Source organism: Xenopus tropicalis, chromosome 4, assembly GCF_000004195.4.
Source record: "Xenopus tropicalis strain Nigerian chromosome 4, UCB_Xtro_10.0, whole genome shotgun sequence".
In the NCBI taxonomy this organism is placed as follows: domain Eukaryota; kingdom Metazoa; phylum Chordata; class Amphibia; order Anura; family Pipidae; genus Xenopus; species Xenopus tropicalis.
The window spans coordinates 22981459-23009135 of NC_030680.2; the positions used below are offsets into that span (position 1 = coordinate 22981459).

At 42.7% G+C, this 27677-nt stretch overlaps 1 protein-coding gene across 1 annotated transcript; it reads right to left on the reverse strand.

The window, feature by feature from the left end:
- Positions 1–692: 692 nt before the first annotated feature.
- On the reverse strand, positions 693–9901 carry ifitm1 (interferon induced transmembrane protein 1). The gene is given in 3 exon segments (NM_001129931.1): positions 693–1342; positions 2444–2682; positions 9852–9901. Coding segments are annotated over 2 exon segments (369 nt in total). The 5' UTR covers positions 2657–2682; positions 9852–9901; the 3' UTR covers positions 693–1186.
- Positions 9902–27677: the final 17776 nt, after the last annotated feature.

Below are 27677 nucleotides of genomic sequence, written 5' to 3' on the forward strand. Positions count from 1 at the left end.
AGCAGTTCAGTCTCCCAGGATAGATCTCTGCTATTGCAGACGACAAACCACTCCAAAAAGGTTTTCCACCGGCAACAATAGGAGTCGCCCATGGAAAGCCTTTCGCATCGCTTCGGTAATATGAAGTCGCGTGAAGTTTCCTTCTGCACGCAACTTCGCATGACTTTGGAAAACCAAGTGCTTTAAGGATTTTGGGCCTTGGATCATGATAGGCATTGGGTTATTATGCCAAAGTCCATCTGTCACCTCTCTGTGTGAGTTAAACAGGCAGCTCTACATTGAAAATAGTGATGCACAAGTTATTAATATCTTAACTCTAACCTGCCAAAGGTATTGGACTTGCAACCCATCAAACCCAACAAAGCAGTTACCCTGCAAGTAAGCCCACAGGTCCCATGGGGTAAATGTGTGTGGATCTTTAGGTGTATGACCAGCTTAAGGTTAATTTGTCATAAAGGAATCTTTCCCCGATATGTCCTCGGAAGGCCGTATCAACGTGCCGATATGGTTCTCGACCCAAATGAAAAACAAACCCCATGCACTGGCCAATATGCTACTGACTAGCCTCCTTGAGTCTTGGATTCTGTAAGTGTCTGAGATTATTTCTTATTATTTCCAGATTCTTCCTATAATTTCTCTATAGCAAAAAGAAAAGACTGACTAAAGGTTCTTGTACAAAAAACAAACTCAGAAACTAAGCAACATTTTATTGAATATTTTATAACATGGCACATCTTATAGCAAGGTAAAACACTCCCCATAAAGAGCAGACTAACCTAACATAGGGATATTAACTATGGTTGGACATTTAAATGTAGTGCTGCTAGTGGGCAAGATTATATCTTTGGCAGGATGGGAAAAGCTATAAAAAGAAATGGGAATACATGTAATTATATAGTTGCCATTAAAATATTCATATAAAGGAACAACATGGGCCCTGTGATAATAATGTAAGTTGGACATTGTGTGAGGGGTGCACTAAGCAGAACTAAAACAATATCGGCAAGGTGGGAAACTACTGCCTGAGAAGAACAAGAATGGCAGAGAGTGAATAGTGTGAATGGAATCACTGATGAACTCTGCTTATAGTGAAATTATACGGTTTAATATAGACCAGTCCCATGATGATCATCAAGCATCTTCTCCATTGCATTGGATCTGTTGTGGAGAAGTGGTGGGCCGGCGCCTAGTGGCGTATTGCGAAGATTCCGACAAAATAAAGGATGATGAAGATGAGAAAACAGAGGATGCTAAGGACAGTGGTGGCGATGTTGAGAGATCGGGATGTGGTGGCGTAATGCTTGGCCCCACTCGTGTCTCTGAACTGCTTCCGATCCCGGGACTGCAGGTAAGAGGGGAGATAAGAAGAAGGAGAATGAGGCAGACATATTTAATAATGGCAGTAGGGCAATACAGAGGCACCCATTTGGAAAACTGTGAGATGTGGGATTGCAACCACACAAGAACGGGCCCCATGTTCACTCTCCCCATTATGAAAATGCATTTAATATATTAAACAAGAAATGATCTATCCTTATTGCACGTTATTCTGTAAGAAGGCACAAAATTGCCGGTCCTGAGTAAACAGATCTCAGATAGTCTTCCCAGCCGGACTGGGACACCAAGGGCCAACCTGCCGGAGCCCTAAACCTTTAATTTTTATTGAGAAACCCCCTGGTATTCCCTTGTTTGAGAAATTCATTGTTCAAACTTAACTGAATCATTTTATTCATAGAGATATCACAGCAACCAGTGTAGCGGCTTCCAAACAGAAACATTCAGGATTAATTCTAAGAGGGCAGCTGTGCTCTCCTGTGTGTTCTGTTTGTTGCATTATTGCTGTACAAGATGTATGAAAGTACAGGGCAATACAGTGGGTACAGACAGACTGCAGAGTGCAGCACAGACAGACAGAATATCTCTCTATTTCTGTGCTGTTTTACTCTCCCAGTCCGACACTGGATCAGTGTGCGCTTCACCCCTATGTATTTAGCTGACCCAAGCATACTGCTATTTGCAATACAAAAAAGGTACGTAGCATCTTAATGGGCACCTACAGCTAGGGCTACCATCAGTAATAATGGGGTCCCATACTACTAAATTAGCAGGACCCTACCCCGGGGTTCCCAATTATTAGCCCACTAATCACCTGGGTGGTGGCCGAATTCTAATATTAATGCTGAGCCAATAGTGTGCCCCTGCTTGCCTGTGGTTTACGAATAGTGACCGCAGATTTGCTCATGGATTGTTACATTGCGTGCAAGTTTCAGTGAAGCTTAGTGGCAACTAACATCATGCTGGAATTCTGGGAAAACATGCTGCATTGTGGGGTAAGAACATGCTGCATTGTGGGGTAAGAACATGCTGCATTGTGGGGTAAGAACATGCTCATTGTAAATCAGCCCCATTACCTCTAGTTGGCAGCAGTGATGCCCGTTCTTACCTTGACAGAAAACAGAAGAGCGAGCAATCCCAAGCAGCAGAAGTTGCAGTAGACAAGATTGAAAATGGACCACACCAGGTGATCTTTTTGGGGCTCCTCAGAGGGCTGAATATTCACCACTGTGGACTGTGGTTGTGACGGGAGAACCATAAACTCTCTGGTCTCTTGCTGGTTGTCATAGGCCGGAGGCTGAGGGGATCCACTGCTTTTCATGGTTTTCTTACTGGCAATCACAAGTCCTGCCAAGCAATGGAAAGTAAAGAAATGACTAGTCATTATACATTTCACTGTGTGTGTGCAACTACATTGCTAGTAAATTTGTAATACCGGCCCTGGCAGGTGTTTACTGGCTAGGCTGGTAAAATACAGACCTGGTGGCAATCCAGTACTCCCACCATTTTACCATAGCAACATCCTTGCTGCTAACTATAAAAACATACAGGTCGGACTGGGCCACCGGGACGCCGGGGAAAAAAACCCAGTAGCCCAGACCCGATGCCCGGAGGGTACTATACTACTATTACTACTGTAAGTTTAATTTAGATGCACTCAAAGGAGGGTGTCAGATGGGTGGGGGGGGCATGCGGGGGGCAGAAAGGCTGCGGCAGCGGTGTCCATTAGGGGGTGCAGGGGCCCCTGAGGCATACATGTCCTTAACCTATTTTGATCCTCCCAGATTTTTATATCAGGCTTGGGTAGAGTAGGGGGCATGGTGGGGCATAACATGGCATGGGCCAAGCATCCCAGAAGCCCATTCTATTGCACATGCGATGGTCCAGCCAGCAGTGGGGAGAGGGGGGTGTGCCTAGGGTGGTGGAACTCACTAATACACTCTTGCTAAAAGGATTAATCTAATCACTCTGAATAAGGAATGAGATCATTTGTCAATCCTAAATGAATTAGCTGAGCATTACAGTCTTAATGGCCCAGGGGCTCTGTAGCTAGCGCAGAATAATGCTGCCTTGTGCCTCAGCCCCCATATTATTGCACAGGAATTTCCACCATTTTACCTGGGCTTGGCTTTAGCTTCAGACAGCTGCACATTATTAGCTGTTGCTATTTGTACTTGCAGTTTGACAAAAAGCCCTTCTTGGCCTCAGAGAGGCAAGACAACGAGATGTTTACCAATGGACCCCCACCCATTTAAGTGGTTTGCCATCATTTACTGGAAGATTCCTTGCCAGCTGGTTACAACATGTCAGCGCTCCTATATAAATAAAGTATAAAATGAGAAGCAGCTGCTGACTGGCTCAGAGAATGTGGAAAAGCAACAGAATGATCCAGTATCTGCATGTGTATCTTTCATTGGAGAGATGCTTTATACTGTTATGGAGCGGCCAGGAAGGGGTCACATTCGCTGAGAGCCAAGGGCTGATAGGGGTAATGTGAGTCACAGTACAGAAACAGCCACAGGGCTATAGCATGGGTGGTCCTATTTCATATAAATAATGGAGCTGCACAAAGCCATTCTTGCCTCAGCCCTATAACAAATAAAGCTAACGTTGTACTACAGTATACTGATTTTGGGTTCATTTTACAGGGTAAGCAAAGCTCATGCAAAAATAAATGCTGCTTATTGATATAACATGTCACCAGGTGGCTGTGTGTGCCTGGAGGTACAGCAATCATATGGCATCATAGAATTAGCTAAAAAATATCCCGAATACAGAAATAAAGAAATGGGTGAGGTTTGGGGCATGTAGCTGCGTGGTTGGGCATTACCTAATATATAATTGCTTAATGTTAGAAATGTTGGAAACAGGCATTACTAACATCCCTCTTCTTCCATTATCTGTCGTCATACCCCTCTACAATGTATTTTCCCTCAACTTTCCAATAACAGTTATGTATGTGCAGAATGTTCCGATCTACAAATGCACTGGCTACATGTGACAGTGCCCAAATACACAGGGCAGCTCATACACCAGCTAGGTGCAAAGATGGACATAAATATACGAGAGAGACTTGCAAAGATATCTTTAGCACCCAGAGGTAAAAGAGCCCTGGTAGATAGGTTTACATTAGGGAGGTATATATGTAATAGTGATGTGTGGGCCAGCCCAATACCCACAGGTTGGCGGGTTTGGGCAGACCTTGGCACACAATTTGCGGGCTTTGCGTCTTCTGAATTTATAGGTGTGTGCCCACCACGCCCCCTTTGTGGTGACATCGGCAGGGCAGGCGGTATATATATATATATATATATAAAAGTTTCTTGCACCCCCTACAAAAGAATGTATGCTAACTCTACACAATAATGGAACAATAACCCCAGCATAGAATGGCACAATGATCCCCAGCACATAATGGCACAATGATCCCAGTCCCTAGCATGTAAAGGTGCAGTGACAGCAGCATATAATGGTATAAGAACCCCATACATACTTTGGTGGCACAGTCACCCTTCTCCCCTCCCATACCTTCATCTATTCCCATTGGCTGCTTGTTGAGCACTGATTGGACAGATGGGAGTGTTTGACAGAAAGCTGAGCGAGTAGAAGGTTTAGTGTTTTCTAACACATCTCTGTACCAATAAGAGAGTCTGTGGAGTAGGAAAGAGAAGGGAGCTTGCAGAAGGTGTAGAAGAGGCAAGCTAAATTCATAGCAAGCTGGGGCGTTGGTACAGAGGAAGCAGCCAGGGGCCCAGGAGTGCAGGGGCCCAGTAACCTATAGTTACTCTAATGATTGTCTGGGCCAGGCCTTCCCTCCTTTTAGAATAAGTTCTTGTTGGAATACTTCCACTCTTCTTAGCCTGAACCCACCCCACGTCACTGTCCCCACTGCCACTTACCGCTCTGGCCACAACTCCCAGTACCTCATGCATAACCCTTATACCCACCCACATACGTTTCCGCCAATGCCGCACCACCCTGTAATCAAAACACCCTTGTCTGGACTTTAATAGCTAAATTCACATAATTTTTTCTGGTTTTCTGCCCATCTTGCACTGCTTCTCACAGGGATTTTTTATATGAATACTTCCCATGTTCTCAGGGATATCAATGTCTTAGCAGGTGTTTCGTCCAGTTAATAATCTGTTTCAAGAAAAGAGCAGCTCTGTAATTGGTCAGTTGGGAATCACCTCTTTATCTGTAGGGTATATTCAATAGAAATATCTAATAAAACTTTAATTGTCAAAATTGATGGCCTCATAAACTGAATTCTCCTTTGATCCGGCTTCCCCGTCTGTAGGGTAATTCTTACTGGTACCTTTGTCAGGTTTGGTGCCGGTGTCCTGGGGCTTTTCTCTGTGTATGAGAATCTGTAGGTTCTCTATAGCTGTCGGGAGCACTTGTTCCACTGGTTGCCACAGAGACTTGGTGGTGAGGAGAGACATTGGTGGCTACAATAGCATTGTAAAACCCAAACAAACATCTACCCAATACCCTCCAATGTCACATCCCCACCCCCCACATGGCACAAACACGCCCCCTACACAGCATGGCCCCACCCCATATGACACAGCTCCACCCCTAATGCCACTGGTCCAGCTCCTTGAGGGTAAAGAAGAAAGTACCCAGTGTTGCCCCCCCAATGTTTTAACCTTTGGTGCAGAAAATATACACTTTATCTTCCTGGTCAGTGAACTGGCGCTTTGACAGCTATTCCAAGCGAATGGTTTCTGCTTTGGCACCCAACATTTTTGTTTTTCTGTTGAGGTTATTTCTTCAGCACTGATTCTTTGCTTGTTTTGGCAGACTGAAGCAGATCATTATCAGAACTGACCCATTTTGGTCCAATGAATGCCACAATTTCTTAACTGTGAGAAAAACAAGCTGGCAAAGTGATCCAGTGACAGGTGAGGCAACACAGATGGTTAAAGGGGAACTGAAGCGTGTGGAAGAGGAGAGCAGAGTAGATAATTAACAAATCTGTAGCATTGTAAGGATCTGCTATATTATTCCCACAGGTATGTCAAGTATTTCTTATAGTTCTGCATGATGGGCACCTTAATGACGGGAATGCGCAGCTTTACTGACGCTGTGTTATACATCCCCCATACAGATCCGGGCAGGGATCAAAGGCAGGGAATCATTATAGGATTATTGGAATTGCAATCAGAGGTACAAACATTAGCCCACGACAGACTGCAATAGTAGCGCCTGTGGAAACTAAATGAACAGTGAAGATTTCTCCAGTTGGGAAGTCTTATTAAAGGGTAGAACAAGTATTGCCTTATACACCGCTTACATTACAAGGGAAGGATAGATAAATGTTGCTTTCTGTAGCATTATTATTTGTATTTTTTTTCAAGTTATTTAGCTTTTCGTTTAGCGGTTCAGAACTTTAGCCCCTATCTTGTTGCTAGGGTCTTGTTTACCTTAGCAACAAGGGAGTGGTTTGAATAATATAACTTTAATATGAATAGGAGGGCCAGGTTAGAAAATAAAAAGGCATAAAAAGTAACAATAATAATAAAATTGTAAGCTTCCAGAGCAATAGTTTTTGAGCTGCTGGGGTCTGTGAAAAGCTGGAAAGATATAGAAGAGGAACTATAAAAAATAAATAATAAAGAGCCATTGCAAAGTGGCTAGGATTGGCTACACATATCCTACGTGGTTCTGTGGGGAACCTATAGGAAACTCCCACCACTCTGGTAAAAGTGGGAGGGGCCAGAAAGGATCTATGGGGAGCTGCAATAAAGGTGTCATTTGTAAAGGTAATGATGGAAGACTTGGGAGGTAGCGAGGGAAAGGGTATACGCTCGCCAACGAAGAAGGAGGAGGAGCAACGTGATCAGGAAAAGGGGAACATAATGGGCTGAAAATGAATCCAAGTCTACAACAGGGAGAGAAAAGAGATTTGTGTTGCTTTCATGGATGGGAAACGCAAAGCAACACCAGTTTTTTCTTTTCTTTTAGTAGGGGGGACTCTTGCCTTTTTGTGGGGCCCAGAAGGAACATGTTTTTGTGTTCAGATTCAACATGACACCATATGTGCTCTGGGGCTCTAACTGGGGCGCTCACTGGGGAACGTTACTCTCATCATTACTCCCACAAAAACACAATAATGTGATTAAGGCAGCATTACTGGGATGTCTGCACAGTATAAGGGATCGATTTCAGCACTGGCAGAACAGCACTAACAGCAGGACTCGCCACATCTATGTGTCTATTAACTCAGCCTGCTCAGCATATTTGGGGGCCATATCCTCCTATCACTCCATTGGATTCCCACCTGTCTGCCAGCTTAGACCTATGGCCCCCCTGGGCTTTTGGCCATCAACATGCTTCCAGAAAGAACTGCAGAATTCAACCCACCCTTCCTCAACTGTCATCGCTTTCCATTGAAAAGAAGAGGAAATGATCTGCCTACGGCTGGCAACGGTGATGCTAAGTGGAGCAAACATCCACAATCACAAAAACACAAAAACGAAGAAATGAAAAGTATGTATTTATAGCATCCCTTTTCCCTATCCAAGAGTTACCATCAGGAACCAGAGCAATCCGGCACTAAACTGGACCACATAAATAAGTGAAGGTTGAAAAATTATTTATATCAAAGCAATAAGCTCTCCAAACAAATACAGCATAATCAAGTGCCCATTTTTGTGTAAAGCTGTATTTTATTTTTGTTTCATTTCTTTGAATGGAGAGTAAGGAAGGCAGGATTTTCTTTGGAAGATTATCCTGCATTCAACATAGAGCAGTATAGCACTGAGTGAGAATTTATCCTGGATACTATTTACATTGAAAATTCTACAGTGTTAAAGCGGATCATTGGGACCCAGCCTACACTGCATAGGCAGCTATTCTCTATCCTGACCCATAGGCTAAGAATCACAGCTTTAACGCTTACTACTACATAACAACACAGTTATGCAGGGTTTATATACCCTTTAACATACTTCACTACTAACATATTACAGACCTGAAAGGGTTTGGCATATACTGGAAGTGGGTGTGGTCTTTTCAGTTACAATTATGGACCTGAAAGGGGCATGGTCCTTACTGGAAATGGACATTTCTGGAGCTTTAATGCCCTGATTTTTGACTGTGGGTAGGTATGTCTGTTTGAACCCCATGTATGTATGTATGTATAACTTTATTTATAAAGTGCTACAAGGGTACGCAGCGCTGTACAATCTTACAAAATACAGAATTACACACAGGGAGGACAAGTGTTATAATAAATAAATACAATAAATATATATATAAATGCACAGGGAGTAAGTGCCATGTGGTATGAGAAACAGTAGGAAGGAGGTCCCTGCCCCGTAGAGCTTACAGTCTACATGTAGGATTTTATTTCTATTATCAGGGAAAACAGCAGCAGGATTGTTGTCGGCTGTTTCCCATCATAGTTTCTGGGAATCACTGACCATAAACCAAATAACTCTCATGGCTGAATCTGTGCAATTAATTATGAGGCTGTAACAAATTGGGAGAGCATTGAAAACAACACACAAACTGAGACATAAGTCTGTGCTATGGGGTGGGCTTCTGATTCCCAGCAGGACTAAAATGGCAACCAAATTGGTAGCCCATGCAATGGATACAGCACTGACATGGGAAAATCATGTCACACCAATGTGTCTGCAGAATTGTCCCCAAAGCAATGCACCCACTAACAGATGGAGGGAAACACGTTGCATTTTTGGGCGCTACACCACAATATGTTTCCAAAGTTGGGGGAGGTGGGTTTCATGTTCTCTAATGAGGAAAATAACACACATTGAATATGATACAAATGGCATTAAAAGTGCATCAAAAGTGCTTAAAAGTTTAAATGCATTGATGTGCATGGACTAAGCTACATTGTGCTGAGCTTCACTGCACCGTGCAGATCATTTCAAGATAAAAGCATTTGTCTCTTTGCTTTCTGCAGGATTAAGCTCTGGGGGTCAGGGAATTATTGAACCCATCTACATGCATTAGGATCACAACAATATCAAGGTTGGAATATTTGTTCAGTAAGTATAGTAAGCTAATGTAATCAGAGACTGATGCTTCCCTTTTCAACAGCATACACCCCCATCCAAAAAAAAAAAAAAATAGCTGGGATACAGCCCTCCAGTTGTTGTTCAACTACAACTCCCAGAAATCTCCTAACAGCTAAAACAAAAGGGAAGATAAGCACAAATGGAACATCCCAGAGACACAACATAAGGAGGTAAATGTTGCAAACTGTAAGTAATTAATATACATTGTACTACAGCCCGTTAGTAGGATTCTGCTTATAGCTACAGGCTATTAGTACTAGTAGTATTAGTAGGCTAGTAGTACAATGCTGTTACACTTTAGCAACAGTTGGAGGGATGTTATATAAACACACTGGGAACATTAGTTCCACAATATAACTAATCCTTTGTGTTTTTACCTACATATATGATTTTTAAGGAACATCATACAAACTATCGTTAAAGAAAATTCTTCTTGAATATGAAATAAAGCAGTCGGTTTCTTACCTAAGTAGCGGAGCTTCCACCAGGTTGGTGAGATAAATTCTTTGTAGTGGGAGGTCTGCCCAGTTCTTTCTGTTGTGTTTTGCTCTTGCTGAATTGACTCCACCCCTTTCCCTTCTCTTAACCCCTTCAGCTCCCCTGCTACTTATTCAAATAGGCAAAATTGCAAGGATGCCCACTTTGATGCCACTTTTCCTGCCCAGACCCTTTTTGGGCCAGGACAAAAATGGGTGCATACAATGCAGGGCACCCCTACCTGCAAAAATATGGGTTGCAATCAATGGCCCAAGTTTATTTAACCCTTTAAATCATTAGAATAAGAAAACTATTGCCCCTTTGGGTGGCAGTTTTCCTGCCCAGGCTGGAACAAGCTGAAGTTTATGTAGGGCATCTCTGACAATGTACATCAACTTTTAAATCTGTGGCCCAAGGTCATTTATTTCTTTAAAACACCAGTTACTTATTCACTGGCCGAATAAGAAAACAACTTTAATGCATGAATAAGAAAGTATAAGAAGTTCAGCACCATTCCTTCTCCTCCCTCCAGACTGACAACGCCTGTGTATTTGGTTAATACGTAGGCTGGGGAATAAGTCCCTCTACCAAGGGTCTAAAATGATAGAGGGGAGGGAAAAACAGCAATGTTCTGACGTTAAATATCTGCAAAAGAATAACATAGTTTGGGAAAACAAACAAAAAAAAAATCACCAAAAATCTTGGAAATCTGGGAATAATTAGCATTTTTTTAGCAGCAGGCTTGGTGCTGGGGCCCCTTACAAGGGAAGCAGCATTTCCCACCCCCTTTAGAGTTCCGTATGCAATATATTTATTTATATAGCGGTACAAGGGAGGTACAGCATGCATGTATACCTTTATTTACATAGTAACACAAGCTATGCACAGTATGTGTGTGCCTTTATATAGCACAGTATGTGTGTGCCTTTATATAGTGCTACAAAGTATGTGCAGCAAGTATGTATGCCTTTATGTACATTGCAGCACACAGAATATGTATATGATGTATTTATATATTGCCACAAGGTATGTACAGGATAAGGGTTAACAAAATGACATACCTCCCAAGTGTGCCGATTTGTACAGGACAGTCCCTATTTTAACAGCTCCCAGATTCTTATTAAAAAGTCCCTTATTTCCCTTTGATCTCTTTAAAGCTGCTCCTTTACACCCCTTGTTCCCCTGCCTCTAGGCAACAAGCGGCAGGGTGCACTAGATATATGGAAACCATGTGTCTGCTGTTGCTGCTGCTTCCTGAGCCCTCGTCGGCCCCTGGTGTTGCTGCCCCCCTGCCATCTTCGGCCACAGGGCAAATCCCCTTATCTACCTTTGGCCCTATAATGTCTTCCTGCATCCAGATAAGAGGTTTACACACACATTTTTCATTATTTGTAAATTCTATTCCATTTTATTGGCTTTGGTGTGTTGTTTAGTGATTTTATTGCATTTTCACAGTCCCACATTGCCACTGTGCACATAACTAGTAGAAGTAGAAAATATACATATGTACATACATACTTGGATGCACTGTTTTGGTCTCCAAGTCTCTATATGACACATATTTTATACCCCTATGCATAGCGGGCATCAAACAGCTCAGCAGGCACAGTGCACTCATCAATGTGCACAATATTCACCTCTTTCAGACTTTCAGCAGTTCCATCTAAAGAGCACTTTGCAGGGTTAAGGGGCTGCTTGGAATTATTTCATGGGTGTTGCTGCTGGAATATTTGTTTACATACCAAGCAGTGTGAGGCCAATGACCCACTGATTAGTAGGAGGCCTGTTGGATTGGACTGGATATGTAGGGGTAACTCAGTCCAGTGCTGGGAAAGAAAGCTTCATGTTGTTGTGGGTGGATGATGGAAGGCTGATGAAACAGGGGAATGTTCTATCATATGACCACAGGTTATTTCCTAAGCCACAAACACTAAAAGCTTCATAAATATTAAATTCGTTTGGGGGTCCCTGCTGCAATTACTGTACAATGGCACAACAGCACAATATACAGTGCGTGTATAGACACAAGTAGGACCCCAAACTCACTTTACTTCTTTTATTTATGTTTCCCCAACATACTGACCTGTTCTCCTCTCATTGTGCTTCTCTACAATAGTGTTGCCTCATAGCAGTTTTACTGCCCTTTCCCTCCAGTTCCCTTTCTCTGCCTCTTTTATAGCCTGCTCTTTTATCAGCAGCTTTTATCAGCCTGGGTATGGCCACATTAACTTGTAAATAAATAATAATGGAACTAAATTCCACCTCCCTAACCACAGAAAGCACAAAACATTAAAAAAATGTCTGGCATTCAGTACTAATGAAAGCAAGAATTGGCTGGCACTGAAAGGGTAAAGAAATATGGTGCGACCCGTAATGAGAATCATTCAGTCTAAAGGTGGCCATTGGTCGCAGGAAAGATTGTTTGTGCCCTCCACTAACATTCAGGATGGAATCATCAGATATGAAGGTAGAACCAATAGGAATTCTACCCCTATCTGCTGATTCATAGTCAGTTACTGTTTCTTAGCAGGTACTGTATATACTTGAGTATAAGCCTAGTTTTTCAGCACCCATAATGTGCTGAAAAAGTCACCCTCAGCTTATACTCAAGTCGGGTGCCATGGGTCCCTCTAGACTAGCACCCTCTGTCCTTTGTGTGCAAACTAGGCCACCTGCAACCAGACCCCCCAGTGCCCTGGCCTAGGCTCCCACTAGCAATACTTATTCCCCCTTACATCCCTCCGGGACTGGGTCTGCTGCCAGTTTGCCAATGCGCAATGAGCGTGGGGTAGTACTCATATTGTTCGTTGACCATCTTCTCCGCTTACACAGCTAGTTTACTGTTTTTCTTTGAAATAAATATTGAAAAACATATACCCCACTGATGCCTCAATTAATGTAATTTTAGGTATTTATTTTGATTGTTAAAACTTAGCAGTAGCTGCTGCATTTCCCACCCTAGGCTTATACTCGAGTCAATAAGTTTTTCCAGTTTTCTTAGGTAAAATTAGGTACCTCGGCTTATATTCGGATCGGCTTATAAATCCTCCCTGGTAGCCACAACTGCTGGGTAACATAGTTGCCTTTTTAAGCCCCAACTTTTGAAGACTGCTGGCAAATAATGGGAAGCAGGAATGTAGAGCATGGGGATAAGACGCCAGTAATTGTTATTGGGTTGGGACTTACAGAGATAGGGTGGCCATGAATATAAATAGTAGTGATATCCCAGGCAGGGTTTGAGATAAGTCAGATTGAACATAAAACAGAGATTCCAGCAAAACAGCTCAATGCACAATGGAATGAGCTTTTAAAGCTGGGTCTTTGCCCAGTGTGGCCTCCCACGCACTGGAACAACTTGACTGAATAGGGCCAACAATTCTATTATACAGGGACCCTCTGGGCAAGGACTAGATTCAAGTACTGATGCAGTCTTTGTCCAAATTAGTTGGAAAAGCCCCCTGACCATTCATACATTCCCAGATAATTATGTAGTGATGAAGAGAGGGAAGGGCTATGATCATTTCAGCAGCACTGTACCGAGATACCTATGTAAAGTAGACTAAAAAAAAAGACCAACTGAAAAGTTGTCCATTGTATGGGCCATTCTGTAACATACTAAAAGTTAACTTAAAAGGTAAACTTCCCCTTTAAGTTTTCACCCATGGTTCTGGTGTTTGCTGTCAAACCTGCCCCCCTACCACCACGCCAACTAAAGTTACTTATCAGTCATCCATGGCAGATGTTACAAGCTACATTTATGTTGATAACCAGGATCAGTCCAAATACCAGTGCGCATACTGACTGAACATGGTAGCGGCTATATATAGGGATAGGCACGCACACTGGAACCTCCACTTTCCCCGCCTGAGTTATGTATGCAGGAGGATCCACTGTATGTGCCCTGACCCACAACGTAGAACTGACCAATGAGACATTTGAAGAATATACTTTGTTAAAGGGAAACTGTCGTGATTTTTATGGAGTACTTTCTATTTCTAAATTACACTGTTACATAGCAAATAATTCACTCTATCATTTAAAATGTTATTCTTGAACCAACAAATGTATTTGTAGCTGTAATATTGGTGTGTAGGCGCCATCTCAGTGCATTGTGCCTGAGTCTGAGCTTTCAGCCAGCGCTACACATTAGAACTGCTTTCAGCTAACCTATTGTTTCTCCTACTCCCATGTAACTGGAGGAGTCCCAAGCCGGACTTGGGGTTCTTACTATTGAGTGCTATTCTGATACCTACTGGGAGCTGCTATCTTGCTCCCTTCCCATTGTTCTGGTGTGTTACATTGCCTCCATTTGCTTAAAGCCTCCCCTGCACTGCAGAGTCACTGTGGGAATAGAGGGTGTGATTTAGGACCAAAAAGAATGAGAAAAATTGCCAGAGCACAGTTTGCCTTTAGAAATAAATTTCACAAAAAATGAGGTGTTAATACCATACCTCCCTTAGGCTGATGGGCCACAGGGAGATTAGTTGCCTGCGGTTAATCTCAACTCCCGTGGGTGGCTAGTCGCCCTGAAATGCCTTTCCACTGGCAATAAAGTGAATCCCTGGTGGAAAACTGCCTGCAGGAGGAAACTTTGCGTGACTACAGTAAATGAAGCAACATGTATGCCTTTCCAGTGGCCGCTCACTACGGCATTTCAGGAACGGCCATGGTAGCTGAGATTAACCACTAATCTCCCGGTAGACCATCAGCCATAGTCTGATGTTGCACATTTTAATGTCACAGGCTGGGCACAGTCAAATACAAACACGTTGCCAGTAGAAACCATTATTATGGTTACAGGGCTACAAATGCAGCGCCCAGGCATGTCTGGAGCTCATAACAACAAATATGTAATACTGCTATTATACAGGGCTCGCTGCACAGTGTGTTTCCAATAAAGGCTCTGGGTTTTGAAATTTGGGCAGAAATCTGAGCAGCCAGAAGTAACTCGAGTGGTTTATATTATGTTGTTTTTGTCATTTCTTTACATATTTTGACTAAAGATTTGGAATTTACCTAATATTTGTTATTGGAATTTTTGGAAACTTGTCATTTCTTTACATATTTTGAAAAAAGATTTGGAATTTACCTAATATTTAGTTTCTACCATAGCAACCAGGAAGACATTTGTTTAAATTGAAGTGGAAGACGAATAGTAAAGGACCTAAAATGTTATTTTTAGATATCTATACAGAGTTTTCGGGAAATTCAGACTGCTTTAGGCCACTGTCATTTCCTGGACTTGATCCCACCGATCCATAGCGCTTAGGCTTAGTTTTCTTACCATGACTGGTCAACATTATGAATAGACAGAAGGAACCGAAACAAGAGTAAAGAGGAGGAGGACAGCGGAGTTGTGAGGGGATTAGCACATGGAATTCTGAGGGGATTAGCAAAACAGTTCCGACTGTAAGAGACAGAAAAGTATTTATGTATGTGGTTATATTGTGCGCATACTCTGTATAGTAGGGCAAATGCCTGGGTCCAAAAATTCCACATACAGAAAAAAGTTTGGCACAGCATAGGACTTCGTCAGGTCCACTAATCATAGGCATTAGAACAGGGGGGGCCAGAATTTCCCACCCCCGGGGGCAGGTGGAGGAACAGGCGGCTCAGGCGGGAGAGGGACAGGGTAATTGGGCTTCAGGGGGGGCTCTTTTGGCCACAAATAGTGGGTGTGACCATATATATGTATACCTATCTGCCTGTCCCTCCAATGCAAATGAAATATTATATAAAACTGACACATACAGTATATATACAACTGACTGACTGCAAAGCTCCACTTTCCTCCCCGTGAAACTTTGCGTTTTCGCACATTTTACTCTGCGTTTGTCTGACGAACGTTGGATAGGAGCACATCGGCTTCTCACTGCCAACAGTAAAAAGCTGCCCATACACGCACAGATTTAATCATACAAAACTATGTCGGACCGGTTAGAAAATTTCAATTGCATAAGGATAAAGTCTGTGCATGTATTGTGTATCTGACTATATCCTTGGGGGCCTATAATGGAAGTCACTTTCGTACAATTGGTGCCAACTATTTCATGTTTAGAACATCCTCCCATTTGTTATTGTTTTGAGCTTTAGCCTACAATTTCAGATGCATTTACAGGCACGATTGATATCCAAATGTTCCTTGGAAAACGACTATAGGTAGGCAGGGATCATCTGCACTAAAAACCTGGAGTGAGGCTCAGTTCCCCTTTAAATGTGTTTGCTGTTCCTATGCGTGCAGAATGATTTTACGGTATTTTGTTACACATGATGGGCTTCGAGCCCTTCTCACCCTAACCTTGATGGGTTTTGTTTGTTTTCTCTAAGGCAAGATGAAAACCAGACATACATTTCAATAGCACTGGGGCCTCATTAAATCATTCTGTGTGAGTAGAGCGATTAGTATTTACTAGAAAAAGGGCAAAGAGGGATATTTCGTGTTTTGGTAGCTGTTCTCCATCTCAGGGCAATTGTGGGAAAACCACCCCATGTACCAGGATCCTTAGGGGCGATGCCGCTGTCCCTCTGCTGTGTAATTGATGCTGGCCGGGCGGCTGTAGGAAGTGTTTATCAGAGAGTAAATGACAGTGTACAATACACATGCATCTCTGGCACTGGCTTATATAAAGGAAACACTTATTGGCTTTGTCAAGTGATACTCTCTAGTGATAATGCCTGATAGCTTTGATGGGCACTTACATTTATCCTTTCCAAATATAACCTTAATGGGTTTTTCACCCCCGTTGGCATAAAGTTTAATCGCCATTTTTCTCTCCTATTAGAGAAAAGCCAAATTTTGTGGCAGGAGCTAGTGGTTGGGGGCTGGAAAGGGAGAGGGGGGGTTGAAGAAAGGAATGCAGATAGAATTCCATCCCAAGCTCAGGCACTAATTGTCTGGATCTCATTCAGCAGGAGTTTATTTGCCTGTTACTGCTCCCATCCTGCTGCCAGTCTCTCAGAGACACTGTCTTCTGTCTGCAAAACTTCCAGTTGAAATAGGGAAGGCTCACTTAAATACTATGGGGCCGATTCACTATAGGGCTTATCGCAAGCTTTTTTGTGTTAAAAAGCATGTGATAATTAAGTCCCGATTCATCAAAGTCATTTCGCATGCATTAAGACATCGCATGCGCAAAAAAAACGCAAAAAAAAAGCAATGCGTTATTTACCTTGTATTGCGTTAATTCTCACATAGAAATAATACTAACGCATGATTCACAAACACATATGAAGCGTTAAACGCACTAAATATCGCATTAGTCTGTGCGAATATTAACACCTACTTGGGGCAGGCGGTAAGTATGTGTTGGCCCTAGAGTGATGCAGCCTCCAGTTTGCAGGGAAATGGTAATTTTCAGAACAGTAGTTTCCGAAAGTAATGGTTACGGTATGTGTGTAAAATCGCGGGCTAAAATAGCAAGCGACAAAATATATCGCGCGCAGCGGAAAATAACGCACGTGGCGGGAATTAACGCAGGAAAAATGCTCATCACGAGTTAAATAACTCAAAGAACATTGCGTCTTAATTATGACGCCTGTCCTTTTAGTGAATCAAGCGTTAAGTCGCAAAAAATAAGAAGCGATAACATTTTTAACGCGTGCTATAAATAGCGCTCGTTTTATCGCCCTTTAGTGCATCAACCCCTATGAGCGGAGGTCAGTTTGCCCTGCCACATAAGCTGCCCATACATGTTGAGATTTTAGTCTTCTTCCTATGAACATTCGGATGTTGGTCTCACGTTTAAATGCAATGATCTAAAACTAACATTCAGACTGAAATTGTAGGATAAAGCCCTAAAAATAACAAATGGGAGGATGTTCTGAACATGGAATAGTTGGCAGGCACCAATCATACGAAAGTGACTTCCTGGAAATGCGTTGTAGGTCCCCTAAGGATATCGTCCTACTGGGATCTAATGGAAGCAGTGAGTTTGGCGGGGATTTTTTGGCCTGATTACAGTAGAGATCTAGCCATCCCATGGAACTAGGGTTGCCACCTGTTTGGGCTGGACTCTTTAAGACTAACGTGGCAATCGGCCATTAGGCGAATCACCACATCATAGCCCCGCCCCCACAATACCACTGCCCCGCCCAGTGACATCCCACCCCACCCCTAAATGGAACAGAGGCAGTGCTGCAACACTGGATTGAGTACTATATGCAAGGTTGTGCCTTGTCACCAGTTTATTAAACCTGGACCCAACCCGAACCCACATTTTAATCTACTGCTGTTGCTGTAAACCTGAAGTGACATCACCAAAAGGTTTGAAAAATGTTTACAGGAGTAAAATATAGATAATATATTATAAGAAATATCCCTATGGAAATGTAACGGTATGTAGGTTCCCTATGTTATCCCTATGGAAATGTAACGGTATGGAGGTTCCCTATGTTATCCCTATGTGAATGTAACGGTATGGAGGTTCCCTATGTTATCCCTATGTGAATGTAACGGTATGGAGGTTCCCTATGTTATCCCTATGTGAATGTAACGGTATGGAGGTTCCCTATGTTATCCCTATGGAAATGTAACGGTATGGAGGTTCCCTATGTTATCCCTATGGAAATGTAACGGTATGGAGGTTCCCTATGTTATCCCTATGTGAATGTAACGGTATGGAGGTTCCCTATGTTATCCCTATGTGAATGTAACGGTATGGAGGTTACCTATGTTATCCCTATGTGAATGTAATTTTATGAAGCATCAAACACTTTTTATTCTGGGCAAAGTGGCAGTAACATAGGGAGGGTGTAGGGCCCTTACATGTCAGTAACAAGGACAAAGAACTTCCTTCAGTTCAGAGCAGTGCAGGAATTTTGTAGGAATTCCTCAGAGACATGCCTGGCACGCAACCATCATACATTCAAAGGGCCAGTAAAATAAAATGAATTTATATAATCCAAATAACAGTTACCATATTCCAACATTACAAAAATTGTCGGTGAACTGTATAAATAAAAACGCGTACAAGACTTTTCTTCCTAGTTGTTGCTCTGGGCTGCACCCAAGCTATAACTGCAATATCCAAAAGGTAGGAACTTTCTCAAGGAATTTCTAAGGACTTTGGTTTGACAAATAAGGACTTAATATTTGGACTGAACGTTTATTTATTTTGCACTTGTTTTGATAACTTACAATACCATACAATCATTAAGGTCAGCTATTGGAGCACATGGAGTAAAGGCGGCCATACACGGGCGGATTTTAGTTGTCGTTTTGGACCCTTTAGACCAATTCTGCAGCCCATGTATGAGCATCCCTGATCTAGATTGGGCAGGTTTGATTTTCCGGGACTGTATCGACTAATTCAGTCTTCGGTCCGATAGTGCCTATGCCCATCCCAGGGTAAAATTAGCCCAATATCGCCTACCTTAGGAGCCCACCTATCTGGAAGAGATCTTGCCGTGTATGGCCACCTTAAGTCTGAACTTCAAAGTCACATGCTTAGCTTGGAATGGAGCACTTTATGATGACACACAATGGCAAGCAACATGGTGCCAGAAGAAGGACTCTGCACATCACATTAAGAAGTTGTTATCCAGAATATGTAAAAGGATTCTATAAAAAAATGGTGGTTAGGGATGGGTCTAATGGGCTTATAATTGTATGAAATGTTATTATTAACATTTATTTATAAAGCGCCAACATATTCCGCAGCGCTGTACAATAAGTGGGTTTCATACAATGGACATACAGAGTAACATATAAAGCAATCAATAACTGATAGAAGAGGTGAAGAGAGCCCTGCCCAAAAGAGCTTACAATCTACAAGGAGTAACATATAAAGTAATCAATAACCGATACAAGAGGTGAAGAGAGCCCTGCCCAAAAGAGCTTACAATCTACAATTTAAGGCTGATGCCACACAGGGCTAATCTTGGCCTGTGGAAAAACAGTGGCTGAGATTCAGCCCCTACACCGACATCAACCTAAGGTGGCAATACACTGACTGCCCCAAACAGGCAACCAGTATAACGGACGAGGGGCCATACCTTCAGCTCTACTTTACTGCATTTTGACTAACAGAAATTCTTCACCAGGACCGATAATCCTTGATCCACTAATATCACAGGATTAAACAGCCCCCTTACTGACAATACATGCCCAGTTGGTTGGCAGTATGGTCACATTTTGCCAAATGCTGCCCACCCTTCATACCTGGGCTTGGATGGCCAGCATTGGGCTACCTACCATTCGCTAGGATAGGCAGGAGAAGCAGGCCAAAAAGTGAGGGGTGTAGAAGGCTGATAAGAATGGAAAGCACCCAAAGAAGAAGAAGAGAGAACAAATACAAGTGGAGAACGGATAGCAAGTAAAATTACAGAATATTAGACACAGAAGGTAGAATAAGCACAGAGGAGAATAAGCACATGTGAAGACAGAGGAGGAAAGATTTTAAACAATAGAAAGAATACAAATGAATCAATGAATGGGTCCCTGGCCAAAAGGTGGGCCTACAGCTCTTAGTCTTTCAGCTGCAGATTTTATTCTTATTAGAGGAGCCTAATAAGCGACTTCCAGAGCTGGAAGTGTCCCTAAAATCCCTTTATGGCCGTGTGTTGTGTTGGTAGTGTTGGTGGCTGCCATGATGCATTTTACCAACATGATACTGACTAACCATGCAGAATTTTGGAGGCTGTAGGCCTTAGTAACCACTGCATAAAATGTATCTGGGGGGTTTTAGTTCAGTTCTGTTTAGTATACTTTGTTTGGTAACTAAATCCTACTAATAATTGTAATAAAATAGCAGGATAACAGCAAATCAACACTAGAACTAGGGAATAGCAGTTATGGTACTAAAACTCAGCATCCCATCCTCAGCCTTCCTAACATTTCTAAAATATTTGCAAATTCCGCACGTTATATCAAACCAACCCATAATAACCCCTTTGCATTCTGCTGTTTTTACCTCTGTCTCGTGCTGTTTAGGTCGGATAACACGGATAACATTTACATTCTCTATCCAACCACAAGAGGTCAGTATTAGCTACAGTAAGTCACACAAACTTTGCAATTTTCCCACTCAATTCAGTTATGGGATCTATTATCCGGAATGCTTATGACCAGGGTTATTTAAGGTAAGGGATTTTGCTGTAAATTGTTTTGCCACCAATATGGCTTTATGCTGCTTAGTTACCATTAAGTACAGGCAACTGTCTTATTATTACATTGAAAAAGGAAAAACATTTTGAAAAAAGAGGAATTAGTTTAGCCCATTGGAAGTGCAAGCTAATAGAGCCCACACACTGGTTGGGGGAAACAATACCATTTTGTGCAAAAAATGCTCTTAAGGGACACTATGCCCACACTGGGAGCTCCCTCCTTTTGCTGTTAGAAGCATTGGGGGGAGGTACCTAGTTGCATGTTATGTCTTTTTGGTACTACGCATGCGCCGAAGGGGCGCACTGAGGTGGCACAGAACCAAAATACCGCACTAGCCCTGGATAAGGAAAGTTTCAGCCCAGTGTGTCTGTCGCTCTGTGCATCACTGTAACCTTGCAAGGGGTGGTGGCGGCCAGGAACACAAGTGCCTTGGGTGTACAGGTAGCTTTGCCTGGTTCCCTTTGGCCTTTCTATCAAAAGAGCCATTGTGATAAAGAACAGGTTATTCAGTTGTTATATATATCACTGCCATATATATGTATACAACAGTATTACTTGTTTGGCCTCCATGTGATAGGCTGCACCTTCCTATCTCCATTCAGCCTATCCCTGCTTAGTAAGGCAAATCTCAAATCTAATTTATGTCTAGCACTGAGAAAGGATATCTCAAGGGAATTCGTAATTGCTTTAGCCTTTAGGTATAAGAGAGAGAAATGCTGATCAAATTATAGGACAAATGTACAAAACCCAGATCTTTCACGTGCAACATTATAAAAATTACTGTTAAAGGGGAAGTTCACCTTGAAATGGATAGTTAGTATGGTATAGGCAATAGTATATAGGGCAATATATACTCCAAGCTCTTGTGCTTGGAATTTAAACTGCAATTTAGTTGTTTACTAATAGACCAAATTTCTATAATTTACCCGATGGATGAGAGATTCAGGGGGAAATTCAAAAGAGATAAAACCTGTGATGGTAAATAAAGGTCCAGGACCAGATGAGATTCTTTGGGGTCTGGCATGGTGCAAAGAGACCGCTAATGTGGTTCCATTATACAAAAAGGGATCCCGTTCTCAGTCTGAAAACTATAGGCTTGTTAGTCTGACATCAGTGGCAAATCACAATTCTGTTTGGGGTGAACAGAAGCCTGGACAATGGGGTGGCAGAGGATGCAATCTATTTATATTTTGCAAAAGCTTTTGATACAGTACCACAAAGATTATTACTGATTAAATAAGGAAAAATTTAAAGTGTGTTAGGGCCACCTCATTTGAGAAGGATTGTTTTTTTTTGTGAATAACAAACTGTGCAAGTCTAAACAGAGTCACTTAGTGGCTAATAAAGCAAATAAAGTGCTGTCTTGTATAAAAAAGGGCATTGACTCAAGGGATGAGAACATAATTTTGCCCCTTTATAGGTCCCTGGTAAGGCCTCACCTTGAGTATGCGGTGCAGTTTTGGGCTCCAGTCCTTAAGAAGGATATTAATGAGCTGGAGAGAGTGCAGAGACTGCAACTAAACTGGTAAAGGGGATGGAGGAATTACGTTATGAGAAAATACTTCCAAGGTTGGGGTTGTTCTCTCTTTAAAAGTACATTAGATGGCACTATAAACAGATAGTGGGGAATAAGAAGTCTCCTTTAGACTTGAGAACTTTCATTAAAAAAGGTAAGTTTTTGACAATTACCAAAAGCTTTACTACAGACACTCTCCTGAAGAAGCCCCAAAAAAGTGTGACAATGCCCCGTAGCCCAGTGTAGGATTAGGGGCACGACTGGCAGCTGCTTTATCCCTTCCCTTTTTCCACTCTACACTAAACAATATAGAGTGTGGGCAATGCATCCCTGCTTCCTTTCAGCATTGTAGGCAGCCCAGTCAAGTGTCCCACGCGCTTTCCCTTTTTGTGGGTATTTTTTTCTGGTCAAACCTGGGGGTGACTGAGGCTGAGAACCTATGAATGGCAAAGGTTTGGGTTTTTGTGCCGAAATCTGCTCCAAGTGTGAGCACACAGGCTGACACAGTTCCTGTTAATACACAGTGTGGACAGTTGCGGATCTGCCCCATCAGCTGTTTCTCCGCCTGCAGGTGGATAAACAAACAGGCTGGGGTGACATTAGCCTAATAGCATACCTCCCAACATTTCATTAAGAGAAAGAGGGACAAAAATATGTGGCGTGGGTAGTGTGGCAACATTTTTTGCCCACGCCTGCTTTGTGACCATGCACCACATGCCACATCCACTTTACATGCCCCAGTTGTGCCAGTATAATCACTAAATAAAAAGAATAAAGGACATATTAACTTCAAAGGTGCCAGTAAGACTACATTAAACTGATAAAGGGCATATCAACTTCAGACATGCCACCAGTTCTGTGCATTTTCCAAAGTTAAAAACAGCCAATTCCAGTGGTAAATAAATCTATGTTATTTCCTTCCATTCTTAATCAGTTGAAAGCAAAACAATATTAATAATATTATAACAAGCTTATAAGGGCCGCTTTTAAATGTCTGTTATATTTTATGAACTGATCAGCGATACCTCTGTCTATTCTCCTGCATTCTGTGCTCTGCCAGAGATTCCCAGGAGTGAGAGATAAATGTTAGGGGAGGACTAGGTGAAACTGCCCAGCACACAAATAAAGACAGCAGCCTCTTCTGCCTGATAAAAGACAGAGCGCACTCCCAGGCCCTGACCCGGTGAGCAGGAGCAAGGAGTGGAATGCCCGCCAATGCAGATAGTTGACCCTTGCCTGTTACAAATTCTCCTCCCAGGACAATTAAACATCAAGGTAAACCTGTGAGCTTGAGGTAGCAGGGGGGCAGAGCAGGGACAGCAATCAATTAAATGGCAATGCTGAGAAGCAGGACATCTAACAATGAATCCGGGACAGCGGGCAGTGTTATAAATATCAGGATGGTTGGGAGGTATGTAATAGGTTGCTGGTAGGCTGGCACCTCGTGGTTCTGTATACATACTAAAAAGGAAATTGGTTATAAGGCTATGCTGCTACATATATTGCATACTGTATTTCATCTAATAAATGTCAATAAATGTTGTGAAGCCTTTGCATCCCAAAATCTGTGTCTGGTGTGTTTATTGGTGGGAGAAGGGAGGATGACAGTACCTGCCCCTGTCGTGTAAAGATAATCTGAAATCCAAACCCCCTCCAAAAATGGTGGAGTTACCCCGATGTACTGTGCGCAGTCGTGAGTTGCGACAATAAAATCAGCACTTGGTTCCTATTAAGGATCTTCTGCTTGGATCCAAATGTAACGATGGCCGAGAGCCACGTGGGGACCTTGGTGCCTGACTGTGAGTTACCCAATTACACACGTTTGCTGCTCACTGTGTGACCTAAAACTGCTTATTGCTTTTTCTCTCTGTAGTACGTTTAAATCTCCAGCTTTCCAATTGAATAACATTGCAGTTCAGCAAATAAACAGTGAAGGCCCCCTGTGAATAAGGGTAAATAAACCTAAATAAATAAAATCCCCTCTCTGTACAGTTGCTGCGCTTTACACCGGCTCCAGATTTAATGAAAAGAACAGGAATGATGGACAAGCAAACAGCCCTGTGTATCCTGCCCTCCATCACTATCGGAGCACAGACACAACCAGAGAGTCCGGTTGTTTAGCTGCTTAGTGAGTCCTGTCACTCCTAACAACGTCGGTCCCTAGAAACACAGCGCTGGGGTCAAGGTACCAAATCAATAACATCAACTGCTGGATTATAAACCCCTGTATCTGAGCTCCAATCAGGAATCGCTGCAGTGGCTGAACTGAAATGAACTCTCTGCTTAATCTCTCCCGACTCAACGTGCCGGACTTTTATTCCATTATTCACAAAAAAAGCAACAAACATTAGATTATTGAAAATGCCCCTTGGGGCCCAGCGACAATAAAGGTCAGAACTCAGATTTCCGATTACTTAATGCAGCTATACGTATTAGACCAAGGGACAGATATGGCAAATGGAACCCCTGCATTTCTATTGTTCTATTTTTGAAACCCAAACCATATGTTAAAGGATAAGTAAGCCTTACAAAACAAAAAAAATGTGAAATTGTTCAAGGTGCTTTTCTAAGCACTTTTGCAATTTACATTTTTAGTTTTAGAGCTATTGAACTTTTAATTAACTGCCAATATAATCCATTGTGTAACAATAGTGCCAGTTAGGGGCCTGAACTAGGGGTAAGCAGAAGGGGCAAGTGCCTAGGGTGCAAAGTTGGGGGGTGCCAGGTAGGTAACTCGTCTGCCTACTCCTAGTTCAGACCTTCCAGTTCAATACCCCCCCGGCCCGCTCCTTGCTGCTCCCTCATCTCTCCACTCTCAACCGTCACCATCAGCACGTGGGGGCTGGGGCGGAGAGAAATAGCTGGCAGGGTTGCCGAGGGCTTCTAGCTGGCCCGGCTGGCATTGCCAGTGAGTTCCTGTGACTGTATGGTTGGAGAGGAAGGAGAGAGTTACATTCAGAAAGGGAAACAGAAATGTTCTGATCTTGCTCTGCTGAGGAAAGAGATGGGACAGATCTTCAGAGGTTTCTGATCTCTTTCCCAAGCAGAGTAACATTAGAACAATTCTCTGTTTTCCTTCTGAACCTGTCTCTCTCCTATTTCTATGTACAGTTACAGGAACTGACCAGCAGGTGGTACTGTTGTTACACAATTCATTTAATATTGGCAGCCGTGTACCTTAAAGGAACAGTAACAACAAAAAATGAAAGTGTATAAAAGTAACTAAAATATAATGTGCTGCTGCCCTGCACTGGTAAAAGTTGTGTGTTTACTTCAGAAAGTCTGCTATAATTTATATAAATAAGCTGCTATGTAGCCATGGGGGCAGCCATTCAAAGGAGAAAAGGCAGCAGATAACAGATAAAACACTATTGTATTCTACAGAACTTATCTGTTATCTGCTATGTAACCTGTGCCTTTTCTCCTTTTTTCCAGCTTGAATGGCTGCCCCCGTGGTTACACAGCAGCTTATTTATATAAATTATAGTAGTGTTACTGTAGCAAACACACCAGTTTTACCAGTGCAGGGCAACAGTGCATTATATTTTTATTACTTTAAAGCTCTTTCATTTTTTAGTGTTACTGTTCCTTTAAATTGGAATCCAGCTAGTATATGCAGAGTCTATAGAGTTTCCTTTTTGCAATGAATAAGAACTGTGGGAGCAAAATTACCCAGGAAAGGAATTACTTCAGCAAACAGTTGTTTTGATCTCTGTTAGAGAAAAAACTGCAGACATCAGTGAGTGCAAATGCAGCTATTTCCCATTCTGATAGATGCAAAAAAAGTGTTGCCCTATGACACACAGCAGTTATGTGAATATTAATCAATGCAGCTCTAAAGCAGAATGCTATACAAAAAAGTTACTACTGTATATACTTGAGTATAAGCCGATCCGAATATAAGCCGAGGTACCTAATTTTACCTGGAAAAACGTATTGACTCGAGTATAAGCCTAGGGTGGGAAATGCAGCAGCTACTGCTAAGTTTTTTTAGCTGTCAGGCAAGCTTGGGAAGGCTAAGGAAGCTGCCATAAAAAATACCTGATGTCCACCACAGTCTGCTTCCCATTGACTTCAGAGCTGTGCAACTTGTCTTCCCATTGACTTCAGAGCTGTGCAACTTGACTTCAGAGCTGTGCAACTAAAACTCCTTGTTAGATTTCTGCCGTGTGCGCTCCCAACTTAGGAAGGCACACATGGGAGCGAGTGCACACTCGCATGTGTGAACTTAGGAAAGGCACAACTTAGAAAGGCACAACTTGGAAAAGGCACAACTTGGAAAAGCTGTGTTATGGGACTGTGATGATTTTAAGGAAACCAATAAAGTGATTTTTTATTGAGAAATAAGGTTGCCAGTGCTCCGTCTATACTACATTGTTTACAACTTGAAAAAGGCACAACTTAGAAAGGCACAACTTGGAAAAGGCACAACTTGGAAAGGCACAACTTGGAAAAGACACAACTTGGAAAGGCAGACATGCATCAGGCATCTGGTCGGCGCAAGACACTTATATCACTTGCAGACACATGTAATCCAGTACCTGCAGGACCGGGATCCGGAACAGGCAGACTTTGTGGTCCCGCGCTTCAGCGCTCGTAACCACCCTCACCCGGCACTATGCGCGCTCCCTTGTACGCCGACGGGGAGACAGGGTGGCGGTGCGAGCACGCCTGTGTGGAGAGCACCTCTGTGGAGCGTGCCTCACCCAACGCAAGACACTTGGATGGTGATGGGGTGACAGGGTGGAGGTGCGAGCGCGCCTGTGTGGAAGCGCAAGACCTACAGCCACGGGGAATGACATCTTCATTACCGTATATACGCGAGTATAAGCCGAGACATTTTTGGTGCTGAAAAACTCGGCTTATACTTGAGTATATATGGTAATATCTTGTTCCCGGGTCCCAGGTATCTCCTGTGCCAATTCAGTCTGGGTGCATTGGGGGTACAGAAATCTTTGCAAAAGTCCTGTACTGCCGCTGAACCCACAGAGCAGTGTGGCCTAGGGGAAACGTTAGTGCATAAAAACAAGGTGTTAGCTCTGCACACTCAGTGTAACTATCCCATCCAGTAATTACATGCACCGAGGAGAGACTGGAAGCACTAAGAGGTGATAATGCACTGCTAATCCCATATAACTGACATTAGAACACATTGCATTTCCTCTAATTAACAGCACTTTGCACCTTTTTATAA